Genomic DNA, 15946 nt, shown 5'->3' on the forward strand with positions numbered 1-15946 from the left:
TTGTTTGGTGACCTGTTAATAAGGTGCACAGCTGTCTTTACAGCTTCAGCCCAAAATGTGTGGGGCAGTGCAGCATGTGACAACATGGATCTGACTTTCTCTTGACTGGTCCTGAACATTTTTTCAGCTGTACCATTCTGTGGAGGATCATATGGTGCAGACAACACCCTTTGAATACCCTTTGCCTCACAGAATTCTTGAAATTCTTTGGACACCTTAGTGAAAGCCTTGAACGTATCACTCTTCTTTCTGAGAGTGTAAACCCACACTTTGCGGGGTGGCGTCATCTATGAATGACAGTATGTACTTTGAACCTCCTAAAGAGAGTGTAGGCATCTCACACACATCTGTATGTACTAGCTCCAAGAGCTGTAATTTCTGATCTGACCTTCTCTTATGAGGTATTTGTACTTGACGACCGTAGAGACAAAATTCACATTTCTTTAAATCTGAATATTTTAGACTCGGCAAGTAACCAAAATGAGCCAATTGCTCCATTCCCTTAATACTCATATGGCCAAGCCGGCTATGCCACAATGAAATCTTTGGCAGCTCGGTGGCATTTACATCAGAATGCGGACAATGTCCAGCATGAAGTGAGTACAAAGTATCAACCTTAGGACCCCTGGCAATAGCCATTACCCCTTTGCTGATTTTCCATTTCTGACTGCCAAAGGTGGTATGATAACCATCGTCATCCAACAACCCTGTGGAAATCAAGTTTTTCTTCACCTCAGGAACATGCCTGACCCCTTTGAGCATTAACTGCTGGCCATTTTCAAGAACAAGCCTGACATCACCTATGCCAATGATAGAACATGCATGGTTATCACCAAGAAAGACAACTCCCTTTTGCCCTCCTGCATATCTGACAAACAGATTTCTGTAGGATGTCACATGAAAGGAAGCACCTGAATCTATAATCTAGGAAAACATATCTGATCCATCACCAGCATGAAGTGTATGAGCCTCCAGTGAAGAGGTGAAACATATCTCATGTCCACTGTCACTGTCACTAACATAAGTAACATTCAGCTCCTCTTTTTCTTTGCCCTTAGACTTGCCTTGAGCCTTGCCTTCTTTGGCTCTCTGGTCATTCTTCTTTTGAAAACACTTTTTCTCAATATGTCCCTTCTTGCCACAATAGTTGCATACAAGATCACTCTTAGAGCGGGACTTGCTCCTCTCTCTTTCTTTGTCTTTTCCACGTGTTTTGGACCTGCTGCGTGCATTCAAAGCATTTGACTTCCCAATAGCATTGTTCTTTCTGTTCATCTCTTCCTGTAGAAGAGCACTCTCCACATCTGCAAATAACAGAATGGCTTTTGAGTTGCTGGTAGAAGTCCTGAATGTGTCCCATGACTCAGGTAGAGAACATAGGATGAGTGTAGCTTTCAGCTCATCATCGAGCTTCAACCCCTGGTTGATCACCTGGCTGAATATGCTGTTAAACTCAATAATATGAGTGGACATAGCTGTCCCCTCCTTCATTTGAAGACCAACAAGCTTTTTTAGCCAGTAAGCTTTTCCCATGGCACTTTTCTTGGCATAAGTATCCTCAAGACGTTGCCACATCTTCCATGCAGTAGGTTCATCCCTGATGCCTACAACCAGTGAATCAACAACTGTAAGCATAATGGTCGACCTGGCCAAGCCGTCCATCTTCTCCCACTGCTCATCTGTAACGTTGGGGGGCTTAACACCCTTCTCCTTTATAGGCTTGTACTGGTCCTTCTGCATCAGCACATTGTAGCATTGTGTCCTCCATATGTCGTAATTTTTAGCTCCTTCGAGCTTCTTTATCTGAAACAAGGACGACACGTCGCTACCGGAACTCATAGTAAAGAAAGTAGACTCCCTGGTGTGCAATTAAGCACTAGTCACTCCAAGAAAAAAAATTCTCCCGCAGCGGAAGTACGATCCCTGTAGGTGTGCAATTAAGCACTAGTCACTCCAAGAAAAAAAATTCTCCCGCAGCGGAAGTACGATCAAAAGTGAACTTGGTACTGTTTCAGTGGCATAAAACCAACTGAAAGTCTTTCTCCCACTTGCTGCAGAAACAGTGACTTTTTGACAGTCAAATTTGGTCAAACTTGCTGTTTGACAGTCCAGGACTGTCAAGAAACAGTGAATCTCTGATTTTGGATGAAAATCTCTGATATATGCTCCAGAAGCTTCCCCCCCAACTGAATTTACAGTTTGGAAGTAAGGTGGCTCAAAAGCCCTTTGAATGCATGAAGAAAATCAGGGATGTGACCTCCAATTTGAAAAGATTGACCTTTGACCAAACACTGTAAGTCAAATGTGCACTTTCAAAGCATAGTAGTGCTCCACAAGATAGCCTGATGCATGTAGAGTGCTCCCACTTGACAAATTGCCGGTCAGGCTACAAAAGCCCCAAATTTGACTAAAGTCAAACTTGGTCAAAATCGACCAAATCTGTACCAAATGTGATTGTACTTTCAGCAACAAGCTAAAGCATTTGTCACAAGCATAATAGCATCAAAAGCCCCTTGAATTGGCAGCACATTCCGTGCATTGACACAGTAAATGGCATCAACTGCTACTGCTCACACAAGGCGTTTGACTGCAAATCCATTGAGTTGCATCCAACAAAGCATACACTGCAAGTATCAAGTACAGATCTGTCCAATGCATACTCTCAGTGCCACCACTGTGTACAATCACTGGCCAAGTGATAAGACCTGTCTCAACACTGTTTGCGGCATAATGCCTCAGTGCGAGTGTAAGCTTTGCCCCAAGTAGAACACCTTGGCTCAAATGCCAGTGGCGAAAGACAATGTTTTACCGTGGAAAACAGATAAACAGAAAAGAAATGTTCCTCGATCTGTGGTACCCTGACTGTTGGCTGTACGTGAAAGTCAAGTACAGCAGTGCTGTACCAGATTTCGAGAGAGAAGGGGGGGAACTGGAGCTCGACCGCGCCCAGCTGGAGCTCGACGGCGCCTTCGCCGTGCTGCTTCTGCAGCTTAGCTCGCTTGCGCCCGCGCCTTGCAGCCGCGCCTTGCAGCCCTTGCCTCGCGCCTTGCAGCCCTGGCCTGCGCCGTTGCAGCCGCGCCTTCGCGCCTTGCCTGCGCCCTTGCAGCCGCGCCTTCGCGATCCGTCCGTACGGTTGTACGGACGACGTACGGCCGTACGGATCGGTCCGTACGGAAGGGGTAGGCTAGGGAGAGGAGGGAGTGGAAGAGGAGGGAGAGAGAGAGCCCGTTGGCTCTGATACCAGTTGATAGATTGAGAGGGAGAGAGATTTGGAGTAGGGAGTGAAGGAGACACACTCACCGTAGTCACACACCAGTGGGTGGGGATAAAACAATAAGTGGTACCTCCCCAAGTACACACACTAGTATATATATCTGTGGATAAGACTCGGGCCACTAAGTACCTAAGTACAATGTGTACTTAGTGTACTTAGTAGTACTAGACGAAAACTGTTACAAGGGTGGCCAGTGCCTTTACCCCAACAAGAGAGAGAGAGAGAGAGAGAGAGAGAGAGAGAGAGATTATATTAAGGTCTTCAAAAGGCCTCAGTTACCTATGAGACAAAGTACACACCCAAAAAGAGTAACTGCTGCATCTCTGAGTATTGGAGAGTTGAGGATTGCACATGGCAGCTCAGGTCGAAGTTACTATAGCACACATCTATATTCTAAGTCTATCATAAAGTGGCCCTCATTACATCAGCTCAAGACTAAGGGTCTTTGGGCTTAGATTTGAACTCTCTAATGAATGCTTGTCCTTCATGGGAGACGGCCCATTTTCCTTCTTTGTCGGCTTCTTTCTCTTTAGTAAGTTCAGTGGCTCTTTGCTTGAGTTCTTGCATTTCAGCTTGTATTTGTCGAAGAATCTTGATCCTTGCTGCCTTGTCACTGAATGAAAATTTGTTTCTGTGTGCCCTTTTGCTGGATGTTCCAGATAACATCTAGATCCCATTCCACTTGTGGTATCTTCTTCTTGAGATAGTTGACTTTGTCCTCTACGCCTGTAACAGGGAAGCCATCTGGTAATCCCCCTACGTGTAAGATCAGCTTGCTAGTTTGTCTGGATTCCCGCTCTTTCAACTCCATGTAGACATCAGCACTGTTCACTTTCTTGTTTACATCAGCAGTGATCTCTTGCTTCATTGATTTTACCTGGGTGGTGACCACTTTCCCTCGAGCTGCCAGCCGGAGCTTGAGTTCTCGGACTCCTAGCTCTAGGTAGTGAACACGTTCTTGTTGATCTAAAACAGGCTTCATCTTCTGATATGTCTTTACATATGGAGTCGTCGGGGCAAAACCTGGTACTGTCGAATAAGAGAGCTTGCTAGTTGTGGTCAAGGGAACAAAGGCCTTCATCTTGGGGGACTCCATATGGGCCTGCATAAGCTGAAAAATCCCCTCTGTTAAAACTAAACCCCAAGTGGGGCTGGGAGGGGTCTTCAGCCCAACCTGGAGTGGGGTTCAAAGGTTGAACCTGTTGCTGGTAGAGAATAAGCCGGGCCTAATTGGGAGTTGAAGAAGACTTGGATACTTGTGAACCGGGCTGGGGCTGTGCTTGTAGTAGTACTGGTGGCACGATGCGACTAAGAAGCAGAGGCCTGCTGTGCGAACTGAAGCTCCTTCTGTGCTGTTCTGCTCCTTGCGACTTCTTATAGGCCTGCAACTGTGGGTTGAGGAGGGGCACGGTGGGCTGAGAAGCCAGGTGGGGAGCTAGGCGATGGGCTGAGCTGCCCAGATTATCACCTTCTTTTCTTTTCCCAGATGTAGCAAACGAAGCAATCGATCAGTTTCTGCCCCTCAGTGCGGCATCAATAACTTTTTGCATTTCACATGTATCCCTGGATTTCTATGCTCTGATACCAGTGATATGTTGCCTATTACACAGAACTTGTTAGGTCATAAGTGAGCATCACCTATTAGCCGCTGTAACTTCAGCCAACAAGCTTTACCTCCTAGACACTGTAGCTTCAGGTAGAGTGTCCCCCTTCATAGAACTTGTGGAGGGTCCTACACCTCTGAGGTGTAATACCATGTGGCATCTTCGAGTTCTTGATGGGCTCTTCATATTAATCATAGATTGTCCAACTCCTAAAGACATTTGCTAAGTCGAGATGTACCTCAAGGCCTTGGCCTGGATGTCCCATGCCGTATGACTTTTTGTCTGCAACTCATGGGTCCCGTTCCCAGAGTGTAATACTTTTTACCAAGGCCGGCTGGGCTGGGTCCCCAAACAATCTCTTCGTTCTATTTCTCTATTACCCTTTGTTTTTTCAGATGCAGTTCCCCCCCCTCGTCTCCCTCTCTTCCCTGGTTCGGGCTGGGTTGGGTCCCCAAAGTAATCTCTTCATTCTGATGTCTTATAATTTCTTTACAAAATAAAAACAGTGTGTGATGTCTTCTAATGACATTTTCTGATGTATTAGCATGTTCCTTTTATCGGAACTGCTTACTATAATATAGTTAATAGATCCCACAAAAAAATGTGTGTGGAAGTATGTGTGTGTGTGTGAACCGCAATTTCACCTTTAAAAAAATGTGTGAACTGCAAGTGTCTTTTGGACAGGCATACATGGCTTTGAACGATGTGGATTCTGCAGTTGCAAGTTATTCAAATGCATTAGAGCTGGAGCCAACTGATGGTAAGGCGATTAGTAGATACTTGTGTTAACTGCATTTTCATCTATTTTAGTCTCTTCATGCAGGCCATAATTAAGAGTCAAAGAGTCTATGCTACTCTGCAAATTCTGTAAGGCATTTTTGAGCTGAAAGATTGGTAACTTGTTTGTGTGTTACAGTGGCAATAAAGAGAGAACTTGGCATTGCAAAAAAGAAGGTATGCAATGACCAGGTAAATTGATTTTGTGGTCTTTAACTTGTTTGACTAAGTGTGAAAACTCACTTTTTGTGTTGCATGCAGATAGCTGACAGACGTGACAAGGAGAGGAAAGCGTATGCAAAAATGTTCCAATGACATGTATTGGATCATTCCTTTTGATATGTCTACTTTGTATATATTCTAGTTAGCTTTCCATGATCCTCTCTCTCTCTTTTGTTTACAGGTTGATAAGATCTTCTCAGGCTGACAGTTTTCTTAATGTGTTTCCAGGATCTGTCCGTATTGTAACCCCCTCCAATACTAAATCCTCATTTATGGCATAGGTTGCACTCGTATTGAGATCAGCAGGGCTGCAAGAACAACGGGGAATTTATGTTGCTTATAACATCAATCAGGCATCAAGATTTGAATGAGGTAAAACTTGCTGTGACTGAAGGAGTGACAGGCCATTGTTTTTAGGAGAAGGAAACCTTGGTGAGTACATTAGAGGTATTTGTCATGGGATCAGTAATTGGGCTCAAAAGGGGGTGATCCTTCTTGAGAGAGGGTTGTACCTCCTGAAGTTTTTAGCTCAAGTAAAGCTTCTACAGGGATGACCCTTTTGGAGAGGGTTGCAGCCCCTGAAATTTTGACCTCAAGTGTTAAAATATTTCAACTTCGTAGTTGTTTTGTCTATGTTCATGACCGCTCTCATTCTCACATACTTCTTGCTTCCAGCAAAGCACAAGGTAGTGGCTACAAGCATTTATGCTTTCTTGTTATGATTGCTTGCTCGAGGAGTCCTTCGGAAGACACTTGGAAGAAGTGTGATTTTATCTATAGGAAAAAAGAAAGAAACCAAAAACAGAAACTTTGTAAGCCAAATTTTTTTTGTCCTCTAATGATGACTTGTATGATCTCTCTCTCTCTCTCTCTCACACACACACACACACACACACACACAATCTCTCTCTCTCTCTCTCACACACACACACACACACACACACACACACACACTCTCACTCTCACACACACACATGCACACGTACACACAAAAGGTAGTGGCTATGAGCATTTATGCTTTCTTGTTATGATTGCTCACTTGAGTCCTTTAGTAGACACTTGGAAGGAGTGAGATTTTACATTGTTTTTGTAAAGAAACCAAAAATAGAATGTTTGTAAGCCAATTGCTATTTGTCCTCCTAGTGACAATTGGTATAATCTCTCTCTCTCTCTCTCTGTCTCTCTCTCTGTGTCACTCAGGTAGGGGGTGGAAATCCATTTGTATTATATTACAAGAAAGTGAGAAATTGTCTCCTATAAAAGAGAAGACAAGTTGTGACAACATCAAAGGATCTCATTATAGGACAAAAAAGAAGGATAAGCCAGATCTCATGCATGTAGGTAGTCAAAGAATGATTCTCGTAGAGAAGCCCAAAAGAAAATCTCTCTCTCTCTCTCTCTCGCTTGCGTACACATGCACACGCACGCGCATGCATTGTGCGTGCGTGTGCACACACGCATGCATGCACGCACGTACACACACACACACACATATATTCCTCCCCTTGGGGATCCCTGTGATCCTAGGTTGTACATGTTGAGAGGATATGACTCACATATTATGGTTCCCTACATTGGGATGAATAAGAAGTCTCTTAGGCTTTTGATTATTTCATACACTTACACTCATTATATCGAGGTGAGATAGTCACGATGAAATGGTTTAGAGATATGGTCACATGGATAGTGTTGCCATAGGACTTAGTACAATCATTACCTCCATCATGAAGCATTAAAAGAAATCATGGGCTAGAGAGAAAGCAATAAGAGCAAGTTTTTTTGGAGGATTGAAGAATTTGTGACAAGAAGATTTTTTGAATGGTGGTCCTTGATTTTTGGTTGGCATTTCGGAGGTACTAAGGACGCCTAGATGGAGTTTAATGATGAGGATAAAAAGGTTGGTACTTGGGAGTGGGAAAAGAGGTGGCCACATGCCCATAGTCCTTTCCCTCTTCTTCTATCTTAGAGCACCCTATATTTTGGGACAGTCAAAAAGCATGTTATCTAATTCTTAATCTCTCGTATGGATGTAGATTTCATGAGAATTACTTGTATAAGTACTTGATAAAATTTATAAATGCCAATTGTCAGGTGAGTTGGCACCCCTCTCCGTCAGATTTGCAAGTAGTCTTGGGCATGATATTGCGAAAGAAGGTGTTGGCAACCTTGAAGAATACACTTGAGAGGCTTATGATGAGAGATATAGTGCTCGATTCTTTTATGCACACTTACATACATAATTATATGTGCTTGCAATTTAAGAATTTGAAAGTGAACTACCTTGCAACTTACTAAATTAAAAATTGTCTTATGGTTTTTACCATTGGACTAATTGACAGGATGTTATTCTTTTGGATTTACAATTTGAGATGCAGCTAGAGTAATTAAATGGATTTCTCTTTTTAGGAGGATTCTCTATGAACTTAGTTGCACCCGTTAGCACTAATGTAAATGTGAACATAGTCTTGATGAAGCAATGGATGCCATGGGTCTTTCAAAGCGTTGACTAAGAGCATGGATTAGTGGAGATTTAGATTCATTGAAATAATAGGTAACACACACACACACACACACACACACACACACACACACGGGGATCCTTGTATACTACAGGTTTGTCTACATATTGGTGGCCCATGGGAATAGATGGTCACATTGAAGTTTTTCTCATATTACTTGGCTTTAACGAAGAGATTTTACTAGAGAGCATCTACATCTACTTTGACATTTTGTGCTTAAACATTTGGAGCAATCTCTATCAGAATGGATTATTATCCCTCTAGATTTTTCTACATGCAATTGCCGAGGGCTTGGATTAAGATACTATGTAGTGAGCACCAAAGAAAAGTTGAATCAAGGCTCTTTAATTGCCTTAAGAAGGGACTTATTGTTAGAAAATATACGATTACACCTTCCTACTTGGGACCTTTGAAATCCTTGGGGCTATCAAGTTGAGTAATATACGTCTCCCTTGGACAAAGGGGAGAAGCTAAGATGGATACAAAGACCAAGCTTAACACCTAATAACATTGCTACTACCATAGTCTTATTGATGGGAAATTAGGCATAGATATATGGACATATCTTTATTTATATGTATATGTATGGTTATATATAAATATATAAATATAAATATATATATATATTGTTGTATATATTTGTGTATATATATGTATATATATGGTTATATATGTATATACATGGTTATATATGTATATATAGACATTTATATTTATATATATAGTTGTATATATGTAAAACCTTGTACTTGAAATTTCTTTATAAACCAGTCACACTGGACCGTGAGTGGCCACCAAGAAGGGAGGAAGTACCTCTCACGTACCTCTCACCACGGCTGAGAGTTATGGAGGCTCATAAAGAGAAGGTGTGGGAGACATTTAATATGAAGCTACAACGATATATTCGTGGTAGTTGATGAACCAAAGCATTCTATATACTGTTAATGGTTATATTCCTATGTTTCTAATTGTTACTGGAGAGTATACCTCATCCTACAGTTTTGGTGGGGACAAGTTTGGTACTTGGGGGTGGAGATGGAAGTACAACGTGCTCTTTTCCCCCTTCTCTTGTGCCCTTGGGGGAACGTTGCTCGTTCTTCACACTGCAAAAGCTGAATTCGGGCAGCAACCGAAACCTTCAAGCAATTGGAGGAGTTGGAGTGAGCCTGGAGCAACAACAGATCTTGAACTTAGCGGAGGAGGGCAACAAGCTCGACAGTTTGAAGCTCCACACGACTTTGCAACGAGTCCGTGAGCGAGTAAAGAATCCACTAGGTATGGTGTTTGAGAATCACAGATTGTCTAGCATATACAAGGGCGATATGGTCGGATAGAGAGCCCCTCCTTTACTTTGAACTAGGATCTGTATACTAAGAGAGAACACGAACAGAGGGAGTGGTTATGTAGCAAAAGCCGCCTTGTCTACCTTGTCTTCCTTCTGCATCTACATGAATTCACCAAAGTCTTGACAATGTTTGCTTTGTCTTCACCGAAGTCCACGGACGGTAGCCCTTTGATAGTCGTTGTGAAGCCATTTCTCAAGAGTCTTGCCCATCTGTTGTGGAAGAAGATTTTTAACACAGTCTACGGCAAGCAGATCGCCATTTTGGGATTTGCCTGTTGTTCCAGCCAGCTACTCCTTCGAGCTCGTGACTTCCATCCGTTGCACAGTACTTAGAACTGCCATGATAATGCTCTTTTTTCTATCTACGACCGGTACAAAGAGTAGTTTAGATCATGACGTGCTGTATTATATGCACGAAAAGAAGTGGATGGTCCAACTCTTACTATCAGTCGCCAACTCTACGTATGGTTCGACAAGTAGATGGGTGCAGGAGAGGCACGATTAGCTACTATTTTTCGGCTCCAATACGTATAGATTACTATAATGATGCAGAAAAAGCGAGGGAATGGAGCCTAGCATGCTGGTGAGCAAAGCAGCATTTGCGCCTAGTCGTCGGCCAATAGATCACCCTGATGCAACTGTATTTCTAGTTGTGTTTTGCTTATTGCCATGCACTCTGTCAACTCTTACTAATATAGACAGCTACTATGAGACCCCGTGGCATGAATTGAGCGAGGATGCACGTTTTCACTTGCACGTCGACCAAGCATACGGTCCATTTTTCCATCTCAAAGCCTCCTTACGAGTAGACTCCCCATGTTCGGACTCTCCTTGTGTTGAGATCATTACTAGACTCACAATGCCCACTTTAATTGTACACAGCTCCCACTTTTGTTGAGAAAACGTATCAACCACACATTTTCATGTACAGTCTGGCTTCTTCCGACTATGTATATGACTCTCTATTGATAATAGAAATGGGAACATTACGTTGATGATTGAAGAACGTTGGACTATAGTTGTGGATTTACAGAAGACATTATAACAAAGGATGGTAATGCTTTGTTCCCATTTTGACTCGAAGCTTCATCAAGCTCCTCTGTTTTGCTACATAAACATGGTGCCTTGCCCATGTGTAGTTCTATCCATGTTTGGGTTTGTTGTGAAGGCTTTGCCATTGAGGAATAATGCTTGGGGCTTTCATGGGCAGGTAGAATTGGACGATGTTGGGCTTTTGATTATTAGAAGTCAATGATGTTGAGCTGTCGGGCTCTAACTTCCAAGCTAGATTGATTTTAACTTAGCTTTGTCCTTATCACAACCACAACATGCCTTGATTATGATGACACGAGTTTACACACATCTATTCTATTCCATATGTTTCTCTTGAATCTTGGAAGTATACTCTCTGAAACAAGAGCCCAAGAAGATGTTTTGGTTACTCGAGCTGAGTCAGCAGGGTCGTTCTATACTTGATTATAGTTTATCATAGGACCAAGTCACTAGACACGTCCTCTTTGAATCCGAATGTTTGATTTCTACTTTGACAATGAAGCATTGCATGAGAGGTTTAGAATCTTCTTATATATTGATGTTTCTTCTTATAGCCACTCCCTCTAAGAATTAGATTGACTCTCTTGGGAGTTTCTCCTTGGCATTCGAAAGAGACCCTTAGCCATGGGTATAGGGGATACATGATATATAAGTTTCACTCCGTCTTTTTCACGAGAGGAGACAAGTATTTTTCCATGGAATAAGAGGCCCATGGTATCGAAATCTTCTTTGGTTCCTTTAGCACTTTCATTTCTAATCAGAAGAAAAAGAGACACATAGCCTATACTATAAGGGACTCATGATGTAGAAGTCTAAGCTTATTTTACGACCATGTAATTTAGAAACATTTCTTTTATGTTTAGAATATAGGATGGGAAAGAAAATTGCCATTTCTATTGGTACTACCTCCATATGATTAATTATTGATCAAGTAGAAAAAGATAGACCACTCGTATTACTTTAGATTAATTATTGATGGCTACAAGATTTTGTATATGTACATAAGTTATTGGGCTAGGTCTACTTTATTCCTTTGTGGATTTGCTTCATACTGTCGTCGTAATTTCGTACTACATTGGATGGGAAAGACTAGTACATTTGCTGTTATGCTTATCATTGACTGGTTAGACTTGTCTATTGGTGCAGGGAACTACACCTTTTCAGGATTACTTAAGCAGCAAATGGAGGAAGATCCCCCTTGACAACTTTTACACTCGGGATTTTTTTACAGTGTGCTACACTAGAGATGTTCTTGGGCAATTTCCTTTATGGTTTGAGGTTGCTTTCTTTGGAGAGCAAAAGAAATTCCCCTGGAGAATTGATTTGAGATCCCATGCTTATGGGGTTTCATACTATCCGTTGGGATTCATCTACTATTTTATAAGCACTTCTTAAACGTTATACATGCCAACTGCTTTTAGAATGCCAAGATTTTATTAATGCTAATCTAGATTAGGTGACAAGGATAACAAATGTGTGCCGGCATTGAAGCTTGGCTTCCACATCATGAATGAAATATTCTAACTTTCATTGTGTTGTGATGGTGCCAGGTGAATTGGCATACCTCTCCATTAGATTTTTATTGTAAAATCTAAGGCATGAAGATCCGGTTTTGAAACCTCGAGGCGTACTCTACAACGGATTATCTCCAAATACTGATAAATAGGATTGGATATTCTATGGGAGACATGCTTATTGGTAGGCAAATAGCGTAGCGACACATATCTAAACCAAGTTTGGACACAAGGACTAATGCAATAGAGAAATTAACTGCAAGAAATAATTGTGGTTGATTGAGTTATAGAATTATGTTCTCATGCAATGGGAGTTGATTGCTTTCTTGGATAGTTTGAAAATTTATACCCTAACATATTCCTTCACTTGTGGTCACACCCATGCAATTTTGTAACTATCCCCTTCCCCTATTTCTCAATGTAGCCTCACCCTGATTGCATGCTAGTGCATCTTCAATGTCTAGAAATACCTTTTCTTTTGAAAGATTCACCATTGTTGACTAAAGCATGTCATTCAGAAAGTTGATGACAAGTGGCATAGACAATAGAGGTTAGTAGCCATGGTGCCATTCTCAACATTTGGATAGACAAACTTATATCTACAGTTGAATCAATTAAGGAGGCAAGAGCTTTGATCATGTAACTCAAGAGAGATTTCACTACCCAAACCTCATTCATGGAATACTTCGATCCGAATAGTCGAAAGTAACTAGACCTCCATGCATTTGGACACGATGGTGGTGACATGGAGGAGAGGGTTCTGCTTTCGGTTCAGTGTCGCAACTAAGTGGCAGCCAAGCTTGATAATATTTACTTATCCTTAAGCTCACCGCTTTAAGGATGGATGGCATACTAATTTCATAAGTTATTTTTTTCAATCGCCCATGTCCTCGAGGTCAATCCCATTGTTACGTTATCATGAATATTAATTAAAGACAACCCTTCACTCGTGCAATCACTCAGCAACTATGTGGGTGTATTGTGCTCTCATACTATCTCAAGCAAAACCAAGATATGAATGGAGTGATTGAAATTTACCATGAAGCCCTCAAGTCAAGATGTTTGTGTGTTATGAAATCCACATATGGTCATTGACTACGCTAGCTAGTTCACATTAGCTTGCTTGTCTAGTCTATAATAGGAAAGATGGACTTACATGAAAAACTTGTCCATTAACAATGTGATAAGTCACTCTGACACAAATGAGTGACATTCTATATAACTTTGTGACTCTTAGATGGTGAGGAATGTTTTTTGATAGTAAAAAGGAGCAATAATCCTAATGATAAATACATAGTTTACAGTGGTAGCTCTACATGCACATGTACCTAAAAATAAAGTATTTGCAAGCACCAAGTGAAGGTACTCATGCTCGAAGGGTTTCCAAGTCCACATAATTGTACAATGATGTCATCAATGCAAGTACACTCGACCTCCCTTATGTGCCATTTAAAGACCCCAAGGAATGCAAGAACAAAGATATCTAATGAGCATACTGAAATTTGATGTTAGATGAGGTATGCAACAATTTAATTCACAAGAAGCCATTTTGTACTATAGATTATGGAAGCGTGGTTTGTGGAAAGTACCATGTCTCACAAGCTTTCATCAAGATGCCAACTTTAACTAGTTGCTAGGCATGCAATAGAAACGAGACAAGCAAGTCAAACTATGACCATGTATGACTATTTACAATATTTGAAGCAAGTCTTTGCTTTGATGTTTATGTTTGCTGATGTTTCAAGGCATTTCAACATCCTCAGAATTTATCATGCTTTATGTTTTCCACTTGCATAGACACAAGGTGTTGAGATAGTCTTCTTACTAGAAGGGCCAATAGGAATATTTGATGTGATAAAATATGGGGTTAGTAAAATATATTGAACAAGCATTGCAATAGGAACATTTGCAGTGGTAAAATATCGGATTAATAACATCTCTTGAACTAGCATTTCTACAATGGGAATGGCCTCAACAGGAGGAGTATAGACCAAAAAAGCATATCAAACCATTGAGGCATGCTTGTTGGACTTCATATGTAAGGAAACAATTTCATATGCCATGCTTTTCATTTCCCCACTGTTAAAATATCCATGTGTCTTGTTACAAGTCCAATGTTGTAAATATAGTAGAATTCAACATATGAGCAAGCAATGGGGACATGATTACACTTTTAGCCTACAGTAGTTCGAAAGGAGACACCAAATTTATAGCAGAGTGTTGCGTTAATATTTTGAACATTTAGAATACAAGAGCTTACTCTCAAAATGTAAATATTTTGTACAAATTTGTCCCAAATATTGAATCCAATGCCATAAGGTTATGATTACCAACAAGTTCATATATATCCTTAGTTAGTCTAAAGTCATCCCTTGCAAAGATGATATGTTGGTTGCCTAGCATGCATCTTGGCAATGTGGTTGTCAAAAAACACCTAGAATGGTGAAGCCCTTGCAGAGCATGTTACAAATCCTTATTTTCATCTGCAAAGATAGCCATGGAGAAAAAGTAAAGTTTGACCCATGGGAGACCTTCTTAGGTTAGCATGGAAAAATTTATTACTAAATATAGAGAATTAGTTGATGTGACAAGGTGAAACTAGGAGGCCCTCCTTTTCTTGATCAAATAGTGTGAGGATTTGACCTTGGTCTAGACTTGGACCTATAAGTAGAAGAAGAGGTTTCAATTATATTTCCTAAGACATGTGGGAAATTTAAAAAAACCCACTAACATTAAAGGAACAATGACAAGCATATGCTACCTACATTTGGTCTTGTTGATACACATGATATTATTTTAATTTGTAAGCCTATTTTTTATTTTTAACAAAAAATATTAATAGTAATGTATTTGAATTAATTCAAGTTATAATTTTTTGTAACTTAATTTTTTTAAAAATTGATATTTAATTATTCTTATTATTCATATTTATTAAGTCATATTAATAAGGTTTTGAAGTTTTTTTCTTTCACACTCACCCATCCATGGAGTGGCACATGCCTTGGATGTATAGTTCGTGTTTTATATAAATAATTTAATAATTTTTAAAATAATTATAATTATATTTTTTAAATGAATATATTAATTATATCTTAACTCTCTCTCTCTCTCTCTCTCTCTCTCTCACACACACACACACACACACACACACACACACACACACACACACACACACACAATATACTCATATAGTTATTATTGTATTATTATATTTTAGATATCTCCATGCCTTTAAGGCAATTTGCCTTCTATGATCTTAGGGCATATTCTCTAAAAATGTGTTGCAAGTGAATTATCTAGAATGATGAAAATCCTAAATGAATTGAATAATATTAGTGAATCATAAACTAAGGATTATGTAAAGAAAGTGAATGATTTAAGCTAAGTGTTAAAAATATGCATCAGTGTGCTGCTAGTTAGAATCCCTAAATTAGGTAGGTTTAAGGCTTTTACAAAATATCATACCCATCGGATATCATTTGCTTGATTTGGAATGCATATTTTCTTGTTTTTTACCATGCATGATGCCTCAGTGCTAAGAAATATGCATCAGTGTCCTTCTAGCCTTTGTGATTTCTCCTATGGGTATGATACTTTTCATAGGCCTTAAACAAAGGAAGGTTAAGGACTATGCAAAT

The 15946-nt window shown here is 40.4% G+C and overlaps 1 protein-coding gene across 2 annotated transcripts in view; it reads left to right on the forward strand.

Annotated features, from left to right (window-relative positions):
• The window catches only part of LOC147902725 (peptidyl-prolyl cis-trans isomerase CYP40-like), a 35593-nt gene extending 28903 nt beyond the window's left edge, over nucleotides 1-6690 (forward strand). For both annotated transcript variants that reach the window (XM_087373735.1, XM_087373736.1), the window contains exons 7-10: nucleotides 5563-5638; nucleotides 5795-5832; nucleotides 5917-5973; nucleotides 6106-6690. In XM_087373735.1, coding sequence (XP_087229861.1) covers nucleotides 5563-5638; nucleotides 5795-5832; nucleotides 5917-5970 — 168 coding nt within the window. In that variant the 3' untranslated portion in view covers nucleotides 5971-5973; nucleotides 6106-6690. The remainder of the gene's footprint in view (nucleotides 1-5562; nucleotides 5639-5794; nucleotides 5833-5916; nucleotides 5974-6105) is intronic.
• Nucleotides 6691-15946: the final 9256 nt, after the last annotated feature.

Source organism: Dipteris shenzhenensis, chromosome 4 (genome assembly GCF_047967505.1).
Source record: "Dipteris shenzhenensis isolate YYH24624 ecotype China chromosome 4, Dip_SZ_1.0, whole genome shotgun sequence".
Taxonomy (NCBI): Eukaryota; Viridiplantae; Streptophyta; class Polypodiopsida; order Gleicheniales; family Dipteridaceae; genus Dipteris; species Dipteris shenzhenensis.